This window comes from Narcine bancroftii, chromosome 12 (genome assembly GCF_036971445.1).
Source record: "Narcine bancroftii isolate sNarBan1 chromosome 12, sNarBan1.hap1, whole genome shotgun sequence".
Taxonomy (NCBI): domain Eukaryota; kingdom Metazoa; phylum Chordata; class Chondrichthyes; order Torpediniformes; family Narcinidae; genus Narcine; species Narcine bancroftii.
The window spans coordinates 97,956,224-97,980,111 of NC_091480.1; the positions used below are offsets into that span (position 1 = coordinate 97,956,224).

Sequence of the window (23,888 nt, forward strand, 5' to 3'; positions counted from 1 at the left end):
TATGTTGCATTTGCGTGACCCAGCAGCCATTGCTGTGATATTATTACAAAGTGGAAACAATTGTTGATCATGTGGGATTTTGTTTTCACAGGTAATATTCTGCTGGTGAATGGGACAGCATGTGGAGAAATAAAAATTACTGATTTTGGATTATCTAAAATCATGGATGATGACAGCTACAATTCGGTGGATGGGATGGAGCTCACGTCACAGGGAGCAGGCACATACTGGTGAGATATCATAGTGCCTGCCCCTTCATATAAACTCCGGCATTTGCGGCTGATGCAGCCGATTACACTGAAATCCAATCTAAATTGCATGTGATTTTTTTTTTTCTTCTCTCTTTGAGCTTTGCAGCCATCCTACATCTAGCTTGCATACGCTATCTGGATTTTCTCTGTACCAGCATGAACACTGAGATCAGCAAGCTGTATGTTGGTGCAATGGCAAGTGGAAGCCTGAAGGAAGCAAACTAAATTCTCAAAATTAAGTGTCCACATGTTGACCTATTTTACATTTTTTTTTAAAAACTTGATAAGCATGTAAATGATTCATTTGTCTTGGTTGGGTATCGAATGGACATTTCGTCCATACTAAGTTTCGAAGTGGAACACACCAATCAGCTTGGGCTTGGATACTCTTTGCGTTTGAATTTTGTGATCACTTGGTGCTGAGCAGGTGTTCCCTAAGCACTTGTACAAAGAAGCTTCGGAAACACCAACCTCAAAACTTAATACAACTTCAGCTATTTGTTCATGGTGTACTTCAGAGAAGTACCTCCTGAACAAACTCGAGGGATGTACCTTACATCCTGGAGTTCAGCAATAAATGCTGTTAGATATTTAACAGAAAATATTTTTGTTGCCTTTTCTACTTGAATTGTTCATGACACTTTTCACAACGTGGTGTCCAGTTTTAGACTTGTGTTACCTGAGCATTGGCAGTGATTGCCTCCATGCACTTAAGCAAATGGCTGTACGTAGATGATGCTTATTTGTCCTTAAAGTTGTCTAAAGTAAAACTCCAAAGTCTGCAGATGCTGTAAAAAAGCAGAAGTGCTGAGGAACTCAGCTGGTCTCACAGTGTCCATCAGAGGTAAAGATATATTACTGGCGTTTCAAACCTGAGCCCTTCCTTGAGGACTTGAGGTTGATTAAAAGCATTAAGGTTATTCTGCCACCATTTTACATAATTTTATGTATTTGAATTTTGATGGAAACCTATTCCTTAAAACAAAGAGAATGAACTGTCTTAAAGTCCATGCTCGACCACAGAGAGAGACAGTATAGCCCATTTTGGCTCTGTGATTATGAAAGAACTGAGATTCATGGCCAAGTCAGGATGATGTGGAGTGGAACCTGGAAGTTTTTAATCCTGTGGTGAACTGTCTCACTTTCTCAAGACAAAAATCTCTCAGTTAATTAACTACTTCTCCACCCTGACCGAAAGTACAGTAACAATTTTTCGATGACCTCTCTCTTGCATGAATCTTTATATTCGTATTTACAAATGAATCTTGTGCAATCCATCATTATTACAGATTTTTTTGAGAACTGCAGGTGATATTTGAAAAGTGAAAATGTTTAACATGAAATAGTTCAAATGATTAGTATCCATTCAGTTGAGTGTTTTTGCTTTTTGAAACTCCACTTCCATCAATGACCATTTCACTTCCAAATTTCTGTTAACATTTGCCTCCTGAACCTATGTGGCACAAGCTATGAATGCATGAAAGTGAATTGCCTGGCTTTGAATTTATTCCATCCCCTTATACAAAGTTGGCTGGCATATTTTTGTTAACTACTTGACCCCCTGTGGTCATGATGTTTAAACTGATCATTGGTAACTGAACCATCGAACAACGAACTGAATTGTCAAAACGAAGTGATAACCTTTCATCGTGAAACAAGGTGTCTGTAACCAGTTTATTCATAGATCTATCATAATCCCTCAGAGTAGAGGTATGGAAAGGATGAGCATGTTTGTGCAGGGTGTAGGATTTGTGTGCATGTTGTATACACATGGGGACAGTGGACTGTGTGGATGCATGTCATAAGAACAAAGTACAGGCTGCCTATTAGTTTCGGATGAAGTACAAATAGTTTGTTTATGTTTAATATTTGCAGAGATTCAATGGATAATTAATGAATTAATGAGTTTATAACAATGTATATAGTTGTAAGTGTAGGAGTGTATTGAGAGATAAGGATTGTGTATGTGCATTGACCACTTTGTATCCGCATATTTTATTTACAATAAACAAGTTATATAAAATGTGAAGTGCAGGGACTTTTGTTTTTTGGTTTTGCATTTTTAGGGGTAGTAATAGGTAGGGGGTATTTAGACTTTCCCCTTTGCCATCAGCAATTTCAGCTGGTTTTGGATATTTTTTTCCTGTCACTTGAAGTCCTTTTTATCTTCTTTGGTCTTTTGATGAAAGATTATCTGTTGGTGGAAGTGTTGAAGCCTTTTGGTTCTGAGTTGTGTTATGTTCTTCCATTGTAGTTATTTAACATTGAACCTATTTTGTGTTCCTATCACTGATACAGAAATCAACTCAATACACTCTTAACATTTCTCTTGTAGGTACTTGCCTCCTGAATGCTTTGTGGTTGGAAAAGAACCTCCTAAGATATCCAACAAAGTAGATGTTTGGTCTGTGGGAGTTATCTTCTACCAATGTCTATATGGACGTAAGGTAAGTTTTAGATGTTTTTGTTCTATATAAGTTGCACAGAACAAATTTTCTGTTCCATTAATTTGCATATTTGACATCCTATGGGTCAGGATAAAAAAAATTTGTCTGCCTTCCATACATGCAACACATGATGGAAGGTGTCTCATGCAGGTGAGGCATTGCATAAATACAAATGTTATTCCTTTCCTTCATTCCTTCCTTTGCCTTTCCAGTATCCACTAGTATTGAATCTGTGATCATATAGTATGTTGATGGGCTTGTGCCTGCTAGTATTGCACTCTTTTCATACACAGATGTGTGCTCTTGAATACTATATCACAGTCGTGAACACTGCCAGACCAGTGCCCACCTGGAGTGTGCCGTAGTTTTAATGCAATGACAATGCTATCATGGCCAGTATAGTTTCCATTGGTCAAGGGCAAACATGACTCTGAACATGAGCCAGATTAAAGTGGATCTCTGGTTTCAAGCCCAGTTTAGTCCCAGAATCCAGATGCCAGATCACCATTTGTTGGGCTCTCAACAGTTGGTTGTGGGATAGGGTGGGAAGAGAAAATTACAATGAAGCTCAAATCCAACTGCAGCCTCCATGGTGCTTCTGGCCATCTTACCGCCTCTATTCCCCATAATGCTGTCATCCATTCCTTTTAATGTGGCATTGCTATCCTGGGGCTTCCTGCGTAAGTCCCATAATCTCTTGGATTTCTAGGAAAGTTGCTACTTCATATTAAAGTTCAGTGGGACAGCTGATCTTTCATCTTGATGGAGGAAGTTCTGTGTGATTCAGAACTGTTGGACAAAATTGAGGGACCTTCAATTTGCTAAGCTTTCTACAATATGTCAAATATTCCTTTGTCTTGAAAAATCTCGCTTTTCCTAATAAAATCCCATTTGTCACTTTGGAACCCAGTTAATGAGTCCATTCCTGTAACCCAGAACGTTTCCTCATCAGTCATTGCACTCTTATTTTTGTGTCATCAGTAGATGGGTTCATCGTAGCACTTGCGTTTAGCCCAAATTATTAATGTGCCACAAAAAGCAGAAGTACTTGGAACTAAGATCTGCTGAATCCCAAAACACAGCCCTCCATTCCTTAAACTCCAGTCATTTCGGTCTTTTCTTTCCCCCCATCTGAGTCCAATCTAATTTTCCCCTTGATTTCTGGACTTTTCCTTCTTGATAATATCCATGTATAGCACATCAAATGTACTCCTCGTATCAAAATAAATTGAGCCATGTCTTTCCCTTGATAAATCCACGCTGACTGAGTTTAAGCAACATTTTTTTTGCTAAATGTTTATTTGTGCGATCTAAATATTTTCCAGTAATTTTCCCAGCAGGCTGTCTGGCTGATAATTACTCAGACTATCCCTTTGGGTTTCAAAACCAAACCTTGTGCCCTTTCCACAATCTATCTGGTGTTGATCTTGGTAGGTACTGACTTAAAAAATCTCTGAATCCATATCATGAATTCTGCACCTTTTTATCTTTCACTTTGCCACATTTCCAGTTAAAGTAGTTCAAATCTCCCATTATTGTATTTAAATTTTGAAATCTATATTTTAAATTTAGAAATACAGTACGGTAACAGGCCCAGGAGCCCGTGCCGCCCAATTGACCTCCAACCCCTGATATGTTTTGAAGGATGGGAGGAAACTGGAGTCCCCGGAGAAAATCCACGCAGACGCAGGGAGAACATGCAAACTCTTTACAGGCGGTGTGGAATTCAAACCCCGGTCCTTAACGCTGGCGCTGAAACAGCGTTGCGCTAACTGCTGCGCTTAACCGTGCTACCTCACATTTCTCATAGATGTTCTGACTTTTGCTCTTCTCTCTCCTAACTGCTTGAAGACTAGTACAATGCAGCGATGTGATTGCCCCCTTTTCTTGTTCCCGTGACTTTGTTGTTGATCTTTCAAGGATATCTTCCTCCTCAGTAATTTTTTTACCCTAATATTGCCGCACTTTCTCCTCCTTCACACCAACCTCCTCCCTGAAGTACATTGTCTGAAACCCCCATACCAGGAAATTTGAGCCCTTGCCCATATTGGCCATAATTTTGCACTTTGACGTATCTCTCTCTCTGCTTCTTTCATTCATTACCTTCATTTCATGATAAAGTGTGACCAACTAGCACTGCCAAACCACTTGGTTTCCTTTGCCTTCCAAACACATTCCTTTCTCATTCTCTTGCCAAGGTGGTTTAAATTTTTCCAACTGCAGAGGAACCCAGGGCCTAGCTGTGAATGCAACCTGTCAGGACTGTACCAACCCCGGACATTATTATTGCCATTTTCCTGCTGAATTATGCGCTTCAGCTGCACTGCCCAAATGCAGTAAAATTAAAAACTCTAGTAAAGGGGGTCGGTGTTGAGGCCACTTCTTTTTACTCATTACCTTAAGGATTTGGATTGGGGAATAAATGGCTTTGTGGCTCAGGTGAGGAAGAGAGAGGCTGCAGGGAGATGGATAAGAAGAATGAACAGAGATATGGCAAATGAAGTACAATGTTGGAAAGTGTACAGTCATACCCTGATAGAGGAAATAAAAGAGCAGACTATTATTTGGAAGGAGAGAAAATTCAAAATTCAGAGCTGCAGAGGGACTTGGGAGTCCTCATGCAGGATACCCTAAAGGTTAACTTCTGGGTTGAGTCGGTGGAGAAGACAGCAAATGCAATACTGGCATTCATTTCTAGAGGAATAGTGTAAAAGAGCAGGGATGTGATGTGGAGGCTTTATAGGGCACTGGTGATGCCTCACTTGGAGAATGGGCTACAGTTTTGGGCTCCTTGTTTCAGAAAGGATTTGGTGGCATTGAAGAGCATTCAGAGAAGATTAAAAAGAATTATTCCTGGAATGAAGGCATGAGCATATAAAGGAAGATTTGATGATTCTTGGACTGTTACTCCTTTGAGTCAGAAGATTGGGGCGGGGAGGCTCATAGAAGCATCTTGAATGTTGAAAGGCCTGGACAGAGTGGATATTGCAAAGTTGTTTCCCATGGTAGAGGAGTCGAGGACAAGGGGCGGCATGGTTAGTGTAACGGTTAGTGCAACGCTGTTACAGCACCAGTGATTGTGACTGCATGGGTTTTCACCGGGGACTCGGGTTTCCTCTCACCATTCAAATGTACCAGGGGTTGCAGATCACAGGCTCATGGGCTGAAAGGGCCTGTTCCCGTGCTATATGTCTAAATTTTCAAATTTAAATTTTAAAAAAAGGAACAACTTCAGGATTGAAGGGTGCCCATTTAAAACCGATGTGGAGGAATTTATTTCGCCAGAGAGTGACAAACCTACAATATTCGCTGCCACAGGCAGCTCTGGAGGTCCGGTCATTGGGTGTATACAGGCAGAGATTGAAGGCAAGAGAATGGAGCTGATTTGGAGAGTGAACCAGCTTATGATGGAATTGTGGAGCGAACTCAACAGGCCAAATACCCTACTTCTTTTCCAATATGTTGTGGTGTAAACCAGGGATGGCCACACTAAGGAGTCATGGGCCAAATAATATTCAGCCCAGCTGTTTTTAACCAGTTACAGTGTTTTGACCAGAAAACCCCTGTGCCATCGAAAATTCATTTTCTATCAAAATAACTACACGACCCTACTGAACCGTTTTAACTGTTGACATTATTGTAGTTTATTGATGTGCTCAGATATTACAGTCTGCATTTCTATATCTGCTGCTCTTTAAATGAATACAATAAAAATCTTTAAAACTATGATTCAAAAAGCAGTAGAAAAATAAAAAGCTGGGTGCAAACTAAGAACAGGAGAAAAGGACAAGGCCATCTTGCAAATTCTTCCACAACTTTCAGTAAATACTGTTCATGACCCAAGTGTCCACCTTAGTGATCATGTTGCAGTGTGTAAATCTAAAGATGGGCTATTAAAGTTAACAGATTCCTTGCAAATCGAACAAGCACACTTCCCCTTGACTTCTGTGAAAAAGTATTCATTTTCCCATTGGGCTGAAATTTTGGCCATTCCCTTGTTATTTTCCGTCTTTTTGGTTCCGACGTGTTTAGTGAACTGAGTTAAATGATTTTAGCTGAGGTAAGCTTTTTTTTAAACAATGCATGTTACTGGTACAGACTAGATTCTAATGGGCTATATCCCATTTAATTTTTAAAATTCACCTTGTGCCGCCTTAAAATGGGCAAAAGGCTGCAGTTAACCTGGAGATTGTCGTTTGACCACCCACTTGGTCAAAACTGATATGGACAAAAATGAAGATCTGAAGATTGGTGAAGTTTCCTTCACAAATATCTCAAATGGGGATGAGGAACTAATTTTTTGTTTTGCAGTCAATAGACTAGTGCATGTGGGGTGCTGTTTTAATCTCCAATGCTTATCTCTCCTCTTCCATTCTATAGCCATTTGGTCACAACCAGTCCCAACAAGATATTCTCCAGGAAAACACGATTTTGAAAGCTACAGAAGTACAGTTCCCTCAGAAGCCAGTGAACAGTGCAGAAGCAAAGGTAAAGCTGTACAGCCAAAGAAGCATGGCGAATATTAACAAATCATTTAAAATTTGATCAATAGTTTTCCTGCTCTTGCTGGAAGGACCTCAGCCTTGTTTTTAAAATGTTGGTGTTGTTAGTGCATGGTCTCAGACTTTTCCGGCCCATGACCCTGTGTCTCCTTAAATAATGCAATCCTCAGTAACCCCTGTACATTTTGAAGAGCGTGATAAAACCTGGAAACCCACTCACGTCACAGGGAAAACATAAAAACTCATTACTGACGGTGTCAGATTTGAATCTGGGTTGCCGGCACTCTAATAGCATTTCTAATTGCCATGCTAACCGTGCACCCAATCTAATAGGACATGTGTTTGTAATCTTCCTTTTTATGGTGGAGTATCAGTTGTGTTCATCTTCTGCACTAATAATTAGGTCTAGGACTGATTAATAGGATCCAGACAGTGGCTGTTCCATGTTAAAGGAAGATAAGAAAATGCTGATGGATTAAAACAAAGGCTTCTCTGCAGTGACTTGGTTTTCCCCACTAAATTTCCATGTAAGAATAAAGCCAATCTTTCAGCTCTTTGTTCCCAGAGCAACAACTATGCACGTTTTCAGGTGAAAAATGATGTGGCGGTGAAGAAAATCTCTCCTCCAAATGCAAGTGCTGTGTCTTGTAGTGGCCGATGTGAGGAGAGTGTTAGGCGAGGTCAACCCATGGAAAGCTCCTGAGCCAGATAATATTCCCAGGATGTACAGTCAACTGGCAGACATTTTCACTAACAACTTTAACATCTCCCTGAGCAGCACCATGGTCCACAGCTGCCACCATCGTCGCTGTGCTGAAGAAATAGTCAGTGTTTTGCCTCATTAACTACTGCCCCACCATACTCACATCTACCATCATGAAGTGCTCAAGAGTCTCGTCATGGGGCACACCAAAATCCTGCTACTCCCCTCCCCTTACTGGACCCCCTGCAGTTTGAATATAGATCCAACTGCTCTATGGACGATGCCATTGCTGCCACCCTCCATCTAACCCTCACCCGCCTGGAAATTAAGGACACGCATGTTTAAATGCTGTTTATCGACTTCAGTTCCGTATTCAACAAAATCATACCTCAGTACTTAACATAACATAACAATTACAGCACGGAAACAGGCCATTAGGCCCTTCTAGTCCGCACCGAACCAAACACCCCTCTCTAGTCCCTGCACAATGCCCATAACCCTCCATCTTCTTCTCATCCATAGACCTGTCCAACCTTTTCTTAAATAATACAATTGACTCCGCCGCCACTATTTCTCCCGGAAGATGATTCCACACAGCTACCACTCTCTGAGTAAAGAAGTTCCCCCTCATGTTACCTCTAAACCTCTGCCCCTTAATTCTTAACTCATGTCCTCTTGTTTTAATCTTTCCTCCTCTTAACGGAAATAGTCTATCCACATCCATTCTGTCTATCCCTTTCATAATCTTAAATACTTCTATCAAATCCCCTCTCAACCTTCTACGCTCCATAGAATAAAGACCCAATCTGTCCAATCTCTCCCCATACTCCAGATGCTTAAACCCAGGCAACATTCTGGTAAACCTTCTCTGCACTCTCTCCACTCTGTTTATATCCTTCCTATAATTAGGCGACCAGATAGGGAACTTGAGCCTGCTGGGTCTAAACACCTCCCTCTGCAGTTGGGTTCTCGACTTCCTGTTGGGGAGACCTCGGGTAGTCAGGATCAGAAATGACACTACCAAAACCATTACACTGAGCACGGGGTGGGGGGGGCAGGGCTGTGTGCTTAGTCCATTCCTGTTCACTCTTCTGATTCATGACTGTAGAACAAAACACGGTTCAAACCATTTCATCAAAGCCCGCTGATGATACAACAGTGGTTTGGCCTTGTCAGCAAGATTGGATGAGTCAGCAATTTTAATAAAACAAGAGTTGTCGACTTCAGGAGGGGCTGGGGGAGGGGCGGTCGCTCTCCGTTGACTACTCTACCATTGAGCTCATCAAGAACACCAAATTTTGTGGTGTGCCATTGGCTGAGAATCTCAACTGATCACTCAACACCAGCTCTCTAGCCAAGAAAGCCCAGCAGCATCTCTACTCCCCCACCCTGCATCCTCACTGCATTCTGCAGAGGATGTATTGAGAGGATTTTGAGCAATTACTTTACTGCCTGGTTTGGAAACAGTACCGCCTCATACCGTAAGACCCTGCAGAGGATAATGTAGTCGGTAGAGAAGATCATTGGGGTCTCTCTTCCTACCATTACAGGCATCTACAGCACACGATGCATCTGGAAGACAAATGACATTGTGAAGGACTTCACACACCCTTAGGTCAATTTTTCTCCCTTCTGCCATCTGGAAGGGGGTACAGTAGAATTCAGACCCATGTGTCCAGATTGGCAAGTTTTTTTTCCCCCCCAAGCCATTAGACTCCACAATTCCCAGAAAATGCGTGCACTAGTTTATCATGGATTTTTATTCTATTGCGCTTTAATATTTAACTCTTATTTGTGTAAATCTGCCTATGGTCCTGGAGAAACGCTGTCTCGTCTTTACTGTGCATTGCATTAGTAGTTATGGTATGAACGACAAATAAAGGTGACTAGACCTGGGCACCTGGAGTGTATGGCTGGGGTGGTGGTGGAGGCTGGTCCATAGGGGCATTTAAAAGACTCTTAGATAAGTATATGAATGCAAGAACAATGGAGGGTTGAGGGTATGAGGTAGGAAAGGTTTAGATTATTGTAGAGTAGGTTTACATTGATCAGTAGAGCATCACTGTAATGTTCGATGAATTAACAGTGTGGAAGGCCAAAATACTTGAGGCATTTGTTTTGGGAATATCTGAATTGCAAATTAATTTTAATCTATTTTACTTTCTTTTAATATAGACATACAGCACGGTAATGGGCCCCTTCAGCCCACAAGCCCATGCTGCCCAATTAATCTACAACACCTGTATGTTTTTTTTTGAATAGTGGGAGGAAACAGCCCCCAGGAGAAACCCATGCAGACACAGGAAGAACATGTAAACTCTTTACAGACAGTGTGGGATTCGAACCCAAGTCCCAATTACTGGTGCTAGAACAGCTTTGCACTAACTGTGCTTCTCCCTCCAAAAGTGTTTTGATGCAACACATTTGTTTCTGGACCTGTTTGAAATCACTGGTTCACCACACAGACTGCAAGAAGTCATGTAAATCCAGCACCTCAATGACAGCAGAAATGGGCAGTAGATATGCACATACAATTACAGTATTTAAACGCATTTGGGCTGGGAGCTGGATAGAAAAGGTGTAGCTGGGCATCACATGGATGAGTTGGTGGAAAGGCCTATTTCTCTCTGACATCAATTATGTACAGTAAGCCTGACCGTTGAGAGTAGTTTGGGGAAGTAGCAAAGGATGATTAAACACAGATAATGATAGAAACAATAAATGATAAATTTCTGTGAATCATAAAGTGCGCACTTCTACAACTATATAAAATGTAGCCAAAGTTACTGATTTAGAAAGGAAATGATTTGTTGCCCTTAATTGCAAATAGGTTAAAGTACAATAACGATCTTAATGGGAATCTGATTTCCATGTCACTGCTATACATTTTCATGCAGCTGCTAACACAATTTCCATAAATCCCTTTTGTGGTGGGGGGGGGAAGATTTTTCAATTTCAATTTTGGTCTATTGCTGAAATATTACCCAATAAAAAGCATTGGATATTGCTGAAATATATAGTTGTATCTTTCTTCTTCTTTGGCTTGGCTTCGCGGACGAAGATTTATGGAGGGGGTAAAAAGTCCACGTCAGCTGCAGGCTCGTTTGTGGCTGACCAGTCCGATGCGGGACAGGCAGACACGATTGCAGCGGTTGCAAGGGAAAATTGGTTGGTTGGGGTTGGGTGTTGGGTTTTTCCTCCTTTGCCTTTTGTCAGTGAGGTGGGCTCTGCGGTCTTCTTCAAAGGAGGCTGCTGCCCGCCAAACTGTGAGGCGCCAAGATGCACGGTTTGAGGCGTTATCAGCCCACTGGCGGTGGTCAATGTGGCAGGCACCAAGATGTCACAACTAATATAGTTGTATACCTCTTGAGAATATTACATATAATGTAAGGAATAAATTTGGTGCCCATACTTGCATAGTGTAGGTATTAATTTATAAAGGGTTTTCCTTGAACCTCCTGAAACCTTGCTTTTCTCCTTGGGATAAGTGATGTTGAGAAAATAAAGTTGAGTGAATGGTGGTGATATTTTGGTAACTAGGTTTGGTGTTTTTTAATTTACTTTGGCTTTTATCTTTTTCTTTACTGTTATTTTTTTTCTCTGGGGAGGAGGTTGTTGGAATTTCAGGGGTTATATGTATAATTGATTTGGAGGATGTGACTTTTTAATTTGGATATTTATACATGTATGGAAATTTAAAATATTTCCCAAAAAAGTACAATAATAATCTTGCTGCATTTGTATATAGCTTTAATAAAACCACAACTGGAGTATTATCTTGACTTTTGGTCTTGATCCCAAAGGAAGGGTATAATTGCCATGGATATGCTACAGTGTTAATTCACTAGATTAAACATTAAGATGAATTGGTTGTGGGGGTGGGGGGAGGCATTTAATATTTGATACTCCCTTGGAGTTAGAAGGATACGATTTTCTGTGGATCTCAGTAATTGATAAATTCAAAACATGAAGTTTATTTTATATATTAGGAGATCTAATGTGTTGCATGGTAGCAAAATAAATTTGTGGTGCGTGATTGTGACATTGACAAAGCAGGCTTAGTCACATGACCTACTGCTATCTCAGAGTTCTATATTTATACATTAGCATAGTATTTTTTACGGTTATTTTCTAAGATGGTTTAGTTATGATACTATTAATTTTCATACACAGGTTTGATTGTGTATTACTTTCTTGCTAGATCTATCTATCAAACTACAGCACCCTGGCACATCTGAACTCGTCACATTTCTGTGCAGTAGAATTTATTTATCTATTTATTTGATGCATTATTCTAGTTGAAGCCCAATCATAATTAATCCAGGCAGACAATTTGTTTAGCAATTAAATCTTGGGTAGGTTTATTACAAAATGTTTAACAAACAACATTATACATAATCCACTCTGCCTGTTAATAGTGTATCAGGAAATCTGGTCAGCATACGCAATATTGTTTTGTTTTTCCTGTGAACTATTTAGAGTAATTGCTTTTATAAATTTGAACTGTACTGAAGTATGTGCTCTACGATGAGGTGAATAGACCTGGATTCATCAAGATAAAAATTACCGAACATGTAATGGAGAACAGCTGAAGTGTTCTGGTCTTGGACCAGGATTCAGTAACTTATTTTTCCTCTATGAAAGTAAATTTAAACAAGGAATTGTTGAAAATTATGGGGCAGAAGGAAGCAGCCCTGATCCTTTTATTAATTTTCATTTTGGATGATGTCATTTATTGTGTGGAAAGGAACAGTTTTCTATAATCCTGCTTGTGTTGGGCTGAGATTATTTTAAATATAATATCGATGATGGCTTTTCACAAAAAAGAGCCAATATCTGTTTCTTCTGCAACTTGCTAATGACAAATCTTTTACAGGAAAAGATGTTTGGCAAAACAAGCTGATGTTATGGCATAAAAGATTCAAATAAATTATTTGTTTATTTTAAAGATAGAATATCTGAACAGTGCCGCCTTTGACTTTGGGAGGATTAGCATTGCATTAACCCATAGAAACTCAAAATCATAATATTTGCTGCGCATAAACTGGTCATTCTTCTCTTGACTGCATGTTAAGTATGTTGCCTGGCTGCTATCCTGTAATTCAAGAACATGTTTAAACAAAGATTCTTGGTACTAATTCAGTTTGGGTGTTGTGCACATTTTTAAATCTTGTAGAATAAAACAGATTAGGGAACTGAGCCAAATAATGCTTTGCCAAGAGCAGATATGTCCCTTTTTGGGAAAATTATGCATCTATGGAACTGCAGGTCATGATGGACTGGAAGGTCAAGGGCAGTGTTCCCTCAAACCTGCAGATCAGAGCTCCAGAGAGCAAATGATTAATCTCAACCTTGGCAGATGCTGATGGTACAAATTGGTAATGGTGAACTTGTCCAAGCACCTTGTCCTTGGTTCAGTATTTCTCAACCTGAGTTTGTTATGGGTGGCTCACAGCGATGAAGATAGAACATTACAATACAGCACAGTACAGGCCCTTCGGCCCTCAATGTTATGTTGACCCATATATTGCTTCCTTTTTAAAAAAGACATAATACTGAGATAAAGAACATAGAACATTACAGCACAGTACAGGCACTTTGACTAACAATGTTGTGCCGACCTATATAAACCTACTCAAAAAAAACCTAAAACTTTTTTTAATTTCATCTATCTTAGTCTTTTAAATGTCCCGGTACAAAATATCCCAATTGTACCAGCCTCCTCCACCACTCCTGCCACTAGTTGATGCAAAACCAGATTAGTTTTTTTTTCCTAATTTTCATTTTAAAAATTTCCTAAATTAAGTTTAAAATCCAGTAAATGAACTGATGGTTGGGCAATAGGGAAAATGATAAAACTGAAGAAAATGCAGCAGATATTCTGTAAATAGGTTGCAAAAGTCACAAGAAAGAAATTGTTACAATGTAATGTGATTTTCAGATTGTGCTTGTCAGCTGTTAATAATATATTATAATAATGGCTTTATCCTACCAATGAAGAATTTGACAATTTTTACAATTTCAAAATGGAGCATTCACAGATCATCATTAAAAATTCAAACTTATTGAATTTGTGGGGAAGGGAAATCAAATTTATTCGATTGTGCAAGTACAACCTGATGAAACAGCATTCTCCAATCCTCAGTGCAAAACATGCAGACATAATACAGATGCAGGACAAGTATTTAATCTATATAACTAAATATTGTTTTATGAATAAGAGCCTCGGATGGTTGGTGTGAGCAGTTCCTTTGGTCGTTCAGCATCCTCACTTCCTGTGGGAAGCAGCTGTTCCTCAGCCTGGCGGTGCTGGCTCGGATCCTCCTGTACCTCCTTCCCCAACAGGGGCAGCTGAAAGATGCTGTGTGCAGGATGGAAGGGGTCCTCGATGATTTTCTGCACCCTCTTCAGACAACGATCCCAGTAGATCACGTTTTCGGGGGGGGGGGGTGGAATTAGACTCCTAATGACTGGCCAAACACAATTTTTTTTAATGTCAAATTTTGTCAAGTGTTTGCCTGTTCCTGTTATGGAAAATCAGGAAAGAGGGTTTTCTGGCAATGCAACCCCTTCCATAACTCAGTGTACTGGCTATAGGTTTCTATTGTTCTCAGATTTTCATTTTGTTTTCAGTGTGCTTGCTCCCCCTATTTGCAAATATTGTTCCAATATTTAATAGCCTTCTCTACTCCTCCATTCAGCCCTTCCAATAATTCTATTCTCTATTCTTAATTCTGGGTTGAAGGTAAAGGTTCCATTATTGTCACATAATACTACATTTAGAATGTAGCATGCGTAACATTCTTTGATTTTTCTTTACTGTAAGGCAGACAGAGTTGCCACTTTGTTCATTGCCCCTCACAGAAACTGGTGTTCCTCAATGGTCTCCCCTCCAAGTACTGAGCCTGCTAACCAAGCTGAAAATTTGTCTAAGCTATTTACAGGTTCCATATTTCTTTGTATTTGATTGTCCGGTGGGTTGAGGCAGGAAAGGCTAAACAAAGAAGTTGGTGTCTCACTGTTACAGTGCCAGCGACCCGGGTTAGAATCTGCCACTGTCTGTGAGGAGCTTGTTCGTTCTCCCTGTGACCTGTGAGTTTCCTCCAGGGGCTCCAGTTTCCTCCCACATTATAAGACATATGGGGATAGTAGATTTGTTAGGTGTCATTGGGCAGAAGAGCCTTTCACTGTGCTGCACATTTTAAAAAATATGTGGGAGAGGTGCTTATTTAATCGGTTTGTAGCAGGCACAACTGAGAAAGTAAAAACAAAATTGCTGGAGGAACTCAGCAGGTCATGTAGCATCCATAGGAAGTAAAGATGCATATTTAAGCCAGTGTTTCAGGCCTGAGCCCTTCTTCAAGCAGGCAGCCTGATCAAGGGAGAGAAAGGAAGAAAGGGCAGGGGGGAGAACACAGGCCAATAGGCAAAAGGCCACAATTGGACATGGATGGGAGAGGAAAAGTGGCAATGGATCAGGGGACGGGGTGGCCCTGTGAAGGCAGAACTGGATCAAAGGAGGCAGAAGGATGGGGGAAGGGGAGAGACTGGGTCAGAGGCATGGGTTGTGAATGGAAACCTGCTGGGAAAGCATTTGGTCGGGGATAGAGGTGAGACCATGGTCACTTTCAGAAAGCTGCCTGATGGCACTGTCTACGACAGTGTTTCTCAACCTTTTTACCCTTGTGGAACCCTTGAAATAATTTTCATGTCTCAGGGAACCCCTGCATAAAAATTATTATATACCAATATTAAAATCTATCTCTTCTATATTTTTATCGTAGTTCACGTGGTATATTTTTTCAGATAACTTGTTTAAGGGAAAAAATTACCCCTTGTCAAATTTATTGGCAATGCAAAAAAAATCATAATGCTCGTTTATGAGACCTCACACCGAGGTTTTCATTTTAAATAATATAAGAGGTTGAATCCTTTATTATAATAACCAAGGATTTTCCAACAATATGCTGTCCGTGTATGGTAAAATTACGAATATAAAATTAAACAAATATTACTCAAAAATTCTTAAGCCTTTTTATCACTGTTTCTCGGGGAACCCTGGTTGAGAAACACTGGTCTACAGGGTGATGCTCAGGGTCCATTTCATAGTATTATCTTCCTTTTTAACAGTTTAAAATTACATTTCATCTGTTATGATTTGTTTATTTACTTCCTTGACATCACTGTTAGCCAATTTCAACTTGCATTCCTGCCAATGTTACATTCATCAGGTACTTGTATAAAGAGAATTCTATGTTTCAATGGCATTTGAAGAAATTCGTTTTTCTGTTATTATGCTGCAGGCATTTATCCGCCGCTGTCTGGCATATCGTAAGGAGGACAGGATAGATGTCCAACAACTTGCCAGTGACCCGTATTTGATGCCTCATATTAGGAAGTCGGTGTCCAGTACCAGTCCAGGTGTGGTTGCATCAACATCTGGATCATCAAATAACAGCGCTTCAAACTGAAGCACACAGACTATCCACGTGACAGTACGTTGAAGAAGAGTATGGAATCTGTGCTGGTGATGATTTGTACCAGGTGTTTTCTCCGTGTGCCCACCTGCGGGAAAAACGTCCTCGCAGATTCTCAGATGTGGACAGACTGCGTTGCTCCAAGCGGAGAGAGCAAGGAGGTGATGCCAGCGGCTACGAATCACAGACCATGATTGATGGCTGCTAACGGAAAGCAAGCGATGAGAATCTGTATCCTGCTCCCATGGCCGTAGCACAACCTTGAACTGAAAGTGGCTTTGTGCTGGAAGAGTGAACAAAATATGGGATGATCTTTTAACTGGTCCCCTTCAATGCTAGTTCCCACCCCCCACCTGTCACTGACCCAGTTTCCCCACACAAATACAGATTGACAATGGTGAACTAAAATTGATGACACACTAGCGAATAGGCTGCTCCGGAGATTTTGACTCTACCTCTTGGTGGCAGTGCTGTTCTTTGAGTTTTTAATGAACACCATTCTATTGGTCTTTAAAACAAACAGACAGTTTCTCTTCCTCCTTTTCTCATTGCCCCAACTGCGCGCATACTCCTCTCCAGCTCTGATTTCTGAACCTTTTTCTATGCTACTTACCTTGTGCACTGTTCCTCTAGTATTTTAATTTTCTGCTGGGTGAATGTAGATTGGGGCACAGACAACACTAAGTCTTTGAAGAACCTGCTGCAGAATCAATCCTTTGCTATATAGACATCAGCTTTTTCAGTTTTGTTTCCATCTTGGCAGTGTTTGTCAATATCTCCTTGTTCAACCTTGACCTTCACCAGCTTTGCTTCTATTTCTTTCAGAAGATCTACATCAATCTTGGTTTCCAACTTGTTTGGTTCATTCATTCGGTCCGTGAGAGGAACATACATTGGTGATCAAATGTTGGTTTTCATCTGAATTTTTTATATTGATTTTAAGATTAGTTGTATCGCCTTTAATGCTTGTTTGTTAATGGTTCATTAGTGAAGGAATTTATAATTTTAAAAAAATATATGGTCTAGCTCCAGACAATGATGTTGATATGCTACTTGGCAGCATCCCATCCTTTCCCACAAATGAACTAACCAGTTGCTGAGTGACCAAATGACCAATTAGCCTGGTAACAGAGTTAGATGAACTCTAACCAGCCCCTTGCTGGGGTACTGGCTAATTACAATTGGTCAGATATATTTAAATTTCTGAATATTTTCCTCAATACAATGCTGAAGATTTCTTTTTATTAGCGAGGTAAAGTGGAACCAAAAGTGTGAGTCTCCAATAATCAAAAAAAAATTATGGCTTGCAGCATTGAAATAAAAGAATGCTGTGCAGCCCAGCCTTTTTCGTGCTCGGTCTCTAAATTTTAAAAAATATATATTAATTGCTTTTATTGAAGTATAAACGCCCCTGATGGGGCGACAGAGTCCAAGTTACAAATTCAGCGGCCTGACAGTTATCGTCAGGGGACTCGTTGGCCAGATAGTCCAGAGACTATCATTCCTCCATCATTCAGCCTGGCACCAAGACATTTTAACCTTAGCATTTAACAACGACCCTTTAGCAAACGATAAGGGGACGCGTTGGCCTTTAATAACCCTCTTTACTTGATGAAAAATCAAGGGATCTGGGCTCCCAGTTTAGGAACCCAAGATCCACATCCTGGATCCTTGCATAAATTGTCCATCATTAACACATCTCCCAAAAGATGTTGTTTTCTTTAAAAAAAACTCCTAGAGCTGTTCTTCATGGTTTCATCCATCCTAAGGATGTTCTGGGAGGCTTTGTTTTAAATTAGGGAGTAATACAAATGATCATTATATCTTTTTTAATTTCCAGTTTTTGGATAGACTTTAATCTTGCAGTTTGATGTTTTGTGACCAGCCAGGAACATGCTATTCAGGGGATAATTCTCATAGTGGAATATTCCTCTGCCTCTCTGAGTTGAGGGCATGTGTTTGCAAAATACCCCAGATCGTACTTCATTTGTGGAGTGCAGCTGGTGATTTATCACTTGGTTATCCCACCCTCAGCACCGAAGAATTAGCCAGTTGTGAGGAGATAAACTTGTTCCTGAAACCAATGTGTGCAAATCTAGTGCAACAGTGAGTAAATTGTACACTTGTATGTACTAAGTGTTGACTCAGGGTGGGGCTAGGGGAAAGGCAATAATCCACTCCTTCCTCTCCTCTTCCTCGCTCTTTTCCCTGCCTCCTTGCACTGTTTTGCTCCTTCATAGCTCTCGAGCCATGCCTCATTTTATCGTACTGTGTGCCCATCCATTTTTCTTTAACATGCCATGTTAACTTGCCCTCCTGCATTCTCCCTCTCACTGCTTGTCATTTATCGCATTGCAAATACGCTATTTGTCTCTCTTAAGTAATATGTTACTGCACCCCAACTAGAATTTTAATATATTTGTGGACCTCAAACTCTTCCAGTGGATTTCCAAGCACATAATCCTTTCTTCACCTGGAATCGGGCTGCTCTATCCCTTCCCATTTCTAACCAGGCTTGTGGAGCCTCCTTTAATAATACGATGGCTTTGATCCAAGTGGTAATGCTTCTCATTTTGTCTTTGTACTTCTTCATCTTTTATTAAAACTGTGTAGTTCCATTGTGTTTTTAGAATGAGATAAAGTGAGAAGGTTGTACTTTCTCTCCGGGGCAGGTTGGATTTCAACTCCAAAAGGAAACAAACGTTGATGATACTATGGTCAAGCAGCAAGATGAGAGCGCTGCAAACTCCGGAAGTGTGCAGGGAAGAGTGGTCTGGTAAAATAGAACCTGCTTCATGATGCTGGAAAAGTGCAGTATTTCAAAAGTAACCAGGTAGCTTGTGTGAAATGATTTTGCAGCAGATGACATTGAACTGCCCTGAAAAACAGAGTATTAACATTGCGAATGGAGAATTCCATTGAGGGATTCATCTCAAATGCACATTTCTCCAGAACTGGTTTAAAAAAAAAAATCTGTGTGTATTTGACTCATTAGAAAACAAGGTTTTAATATCTGAGGAAATCTCTAAGATGCTTCTTGGAGTAGCAACCCTAATAGCTATGAAATTAGTAAAAAAATCTTTACTTAATTTGAATCAATTAATGAAGCTTTCCCATTTCCTAAATCCTGTGGAATAACGTGTCATTGGTATCGATGTGGAAACTAAAGTTCTTACACCACAAGGGTGTATTTTGCTGTATCTCTATTTAGAAACTGGTATATTTTGTTGTTGGTTCGCTCCCATAATATTAAGATGAATGTTACAGAAGCTAATTAGTTGAGTAAAACAAAATGGAAAATGTAATCAGCAGCTCCAAAGCCGGGCTCTGATTTAATAGCAGGATTGACCACTAGTTTGGAAAGAAAAATGCAATCCGCTGTTGATGTACAGTAACCAACCCACATTTTTACAATTGACTTTCGAGTATTGTTATCGATTAACAGCACCTAGAGTTATGAGGTGCCATTTCTTGAAAATTTGTCTTTGGTTTTTATACTAACTTTGTGGAAGGATTGTTGCAAGTTCTCGTGTGTTTCAATTCCAGTGGGATGCCATTTGGTGGCCCGTTTTAATAATTTTAGGTAATTGATTGAATTTGTAATGTTTCCTTTGATTGTTTGAACAGCGGAAATAAGGAAGATCTTTTTTAAAAAAACTTCAAGTGCTGGAATCCTGAAATAAAAACAAAATTCTGGAAACATTTAGGAGGTCAGGTCCTATTCAATGCACAAATGTGCTGGTGAAACTGAGCAGGTCACGTAACATCCAAAGGAAGATAAAGGTAACTCAACATTTCTGGCCTGAGCCCTTATTCTGACAAAGGGCCCCATGCCAAAAATATTGGATATCCTTTACTTCCTATCGATGCTGAGTGACCTGCTGATTTTCTCCACGTTTGGGTATTGCACTGGAACAACGGCAATTGTGGACTTTATATTTAACTCCTCTCGGGCTACGACCCGTTGCTGTCAGCATTTTCTCATTGTAATTTCAAATATTGGCATATCTGTGGGTTACGTATGATTGGAAATATTATTAGCCTGAAGGAGAGGCGGAGAAAATCAGCAAGCTTGATTAGTGTGCTTTTAGAGGTTCTACTCTGCACAGAGCAGTGTTTGCAGTTGGTAGTTCTCTTGATGAAACTGCAGCCTCTTCGAGGAAGAATCGTTTGTAACTGCAGCCTTTAGTTCAAGGTGCTTTCTTAAAAATTTCTCAGATTTAGAAGTGTTTTTTTATGCATCAGGAAGTGGCATTGTAAAGAGGATTAATGTGAAGTTCTATACTGGCCTCCTGTATAAAAACCAGGTAAAGTTCTGTTCTCCTGGCCCCTTGTCCAAAGAACAAGAGCCAAATGGAAGACTGCATTACTATAATCCAGTCCATTGATGAACTGCTTGGGGAAATGTTCTGCTCTGTGATCATTAATCCAATGGACAAGGCAGGTGTTGTTAGTATGAATGATTAGCACCAACAACTTCACATAGTGTTTTTTTTCTCCCTCCCAGGAGGATTGTCACTACAAACACTAATGCATCTGCAGAAATATAGCAGGCCGTGCGTGGTGTCTGTATTAAACATCTGCAATATTGTCCTGCAATGAACAGCAGTAAATTGATATTTTAACAGAGCAGTTAACAGTTGGAAGTGAGAAGCGGGCAAATAGCATGAGTTTGCAGATGTTTCTCTGAAGTTGGGGCTGGGAAGGTGATGGTACAGTGTGTGATGGAGTTGGGGAAGGAAGTGTCATGTGCAGTCGCTGAGAAATCTACGCACAAGTTGAATACAAAATTGGTTAACTGTCCAGAACTGTTTTGGTATTTTGACCAGAAAGAATGAGATCTTTGTCAGCTTTGGCGTTTGATCAGACTAATCTTACTCTGGGAATGTCGATGGAACAGCATCCACCTTGTTAGCCCAGTTAAGGTTGTTCGTGTTTCAGTTGATGTTAGATTTTTCTTCCTGGCCCCTCCCTCCTCCAAACCAAATTGATGTATTTTCCATACTGAGCCTTAATCTCCACTCAGCTAAATATGGTAGAAAGTTGCCATCTCGCACATTTCTGACGATTCCTTAAAAGTATAGGCAATTGCTGCAATCCAAGCAGTTGAACTGATCTTCAGGACAAAATAGTCATTTCTTACCTTAATGCTTAAATTGGAGGCTTTTTCCCCAAAGGGAGGTGATTGCCATCATAACAGTTCTGCTTGTTCAGTGCCAATGAATATCAAGTGTTAAATGTTCTTTCAATTCATGACTTTTATCGTCAATTTCATTGCAGCTTGAGAAATCTTTAGCAGGTTGTAAAAGTTGATCCATTTTGTGTCTCATTTGTGATAATTGGATGACCTGTGCTCTATGACGGCTCCGTAACATTACATACACCTAGTTCTTGGTGGGTTTCAGTCACTCCCTCTCACAAGTTGGATCAGATGGATTGCTTCCCTCTTACAAAAAAAAGTGTTTACACAAAAAAGGGATGTAATCCAGCTTTTTTAATTTGATTAAAACCAATTTTGGAATCCCATGGTTGTGCAATGTTTGGCTAATTATTTTGTGTGGGTTTGTTTTCCATTTGGAATTTGGTTAGAACGCTGCTTATGAACAATCCTTGGCAATTTCTCGTTTCCACGCTGCCCTTTACTCCCTTTGTCCCCCACCCCCACCCCCACTATGGTGGCCCACTCTCACTCAGCAGTTACCCGTGCAGGAATTGGGAGTCTTAGTGTTCCTTTTATCGCAGCTTAGTTAAAACACTGTGAATAACTCCTGGTTTGGGAAATGTTCAGACCAGCTTTTTTTTTCCCTTGGTTCCTCCCTCCAACAGTTCTGTTTTTTTTAAAAGAAATTTGTACAAATGCCTCTATTTAACTCTATACTGTAGTGGTATGATGACAAATCTGATTTCAACTGTGTGAGCCTCTTCTAGACAATGGCTTTACTTTAATGTACAAAAGAAATAGAATGAAGGGGTGAAGTTGAAGCGGTACGGATATTTTCTTTTGAATCAAAAGGAAGGTGCCGTGAAACCCCCGTGTGTATGTGTCACTGTGAAATACATGCTTGGCTAATAACCCAGTCTATTGACGAGGGTTGCTGTGTATATTTCAATAAATTGTATGCTTTGTGCAGATACCAAACTGCTAGATGTCCATTGATAGCTGCTGAAGTGTAGAAATTGTTTCTTTTATTCATCTAATAAATTGAATCTCATAAAAAAGATATTTTAATTTGCTGCAAATTGTTATTTTCTCACCTGAATACGATTGGGTCCTTTTGCCTTGAATGCAGATTTGAGTAATATGACTGCTTGGATACTTTGTCAAGCCAAGCCCGAATGTTCCATTGTGGTTCTTGGGAATATAAACTGTAATGACAAGCATGGCCCACGTTTTCATAGATGGATTTGCTGTGCATTCACTATGTTTCTATGCAAGATGGTAAGTTGGGTCTCAAAATAAAATAAAACAAAATGAAATAATTGGTTCTAAAATGTTGAAGAGGGTTGTGTCAAACTCCTTAATTTTTGAGGATTGTGCATTTATATAACCCCACTCCTCCCCACATCTTTCTTGAAGTCCCAAATGGCATTGGTACATTCTCCTAGTTAGTCCAATCCACAGCAATGTCTGGATTATCAGTTTGTTATTTTGCTTGAGGGGTAAATATTTTCCAGAATTCACAATCGATTCGTAAAGAAAATTAAAAGCCACATTCATTTTTGAGCATCAGTTTGAATGCATCAGCAGCTGATGGGATGGAAGTCGCCTTTGTTGGTTACCAAAGCAATCACAATCCAAATCTAACTGGTATAGGTTCAGCACCCAACGTTATCCCCAGTTCAGCTCTAAATGGCAAAAGCATTCAAGAGGCCACAGGGTGATGTGCTGAGGGAACGCCAAATAATTGGTGTGTTTTTTTTTCGATATTAAATGACTCGAGGGATGCGCATGAGATTAGTACAGAAAAGTGGTTAAAGGAGAAAAGATAGACCATGGACACTTTGAAGAGTTGATGTGTAGTAGTGAACTCCTCCTGCTATCTCTTGGTGCAATTCAGGGCGAAAACAAATTGCTGGGACAGGAAAACTAGGACATTCCTACGAATCAAACTGAGCCCTGATGATCCCACTGGCACCCGGAATAAAAACAAACTCATTTTTGTTGAGAGCAAATCCAGTTCGTATAACATTTTGGTTTCATTCTAAGCAGCCTCATGACAGGAGCTATTTTGTGAATTCTGGCGAATATTTTCCCTCAAGCAAAACAACAAGCCGATAATCCGGTCATCGCTGCAGATTGGGGACTCTGCTGTACACAGACGAACAAAGGAGGATGTACCAATGGCATCAGAGCCCTTTGGGAGTTCAAGAAAGATGTGGGGTTGTACAAATGCACAATTCTCAAAACTGTGATGTTTGGTTAATTTTCTTCACTTGAGATCTGCATGTCCATTCAATGTTTAGATTTGACGTGTGTAATAGCTTAATTGACAAGAAACCAAAGGCTA

The 23,888-nt window shown here is 40.1% G+C and overlaps 1 protein-coding gene across 8 annotated transcripts in view; it reads left to right on the forward strand.

Annotated features, from left to right (window-relative positions):
- tlk2 (tousled-like kinase 2) overlaps positions 1–22,601 on the forward strand; it is a 107,945-nt gene extending 85,344 nt beyond the window's left edge. For 5 of the 8 annotated variants that reach the window (XM_069905075.1, XM_069905078.1, XM_069905079.1 and 2 more), the window contains exons 18-21: positions 92–230; positions 2,587–2,698; positions 7,079–7,186; positions 16,207–22,601. In XM_069905075.1, the coding sequence (XP_069761176.1) occupies positions 92–230; positions 2,587–2,698; positions 7,079–7,186; positions 16,207–16,374 (527 nt within the window). In that variant the 3' untranslated portion in view covers positions 16,375–22,601. The remainder of the gene's footprint in view (positions 1–91; positions 231–2,586; positions 2,699–7,078; positions 7,187–16,206) is intronic. The other 3 variants (XR_011347085.1, XR_011347086.1, XM_069905074.1) reach the window with 3 other exon arrangements.
- Positions 22,602–23,888: the final 1,287 nt, after the last annotated feature.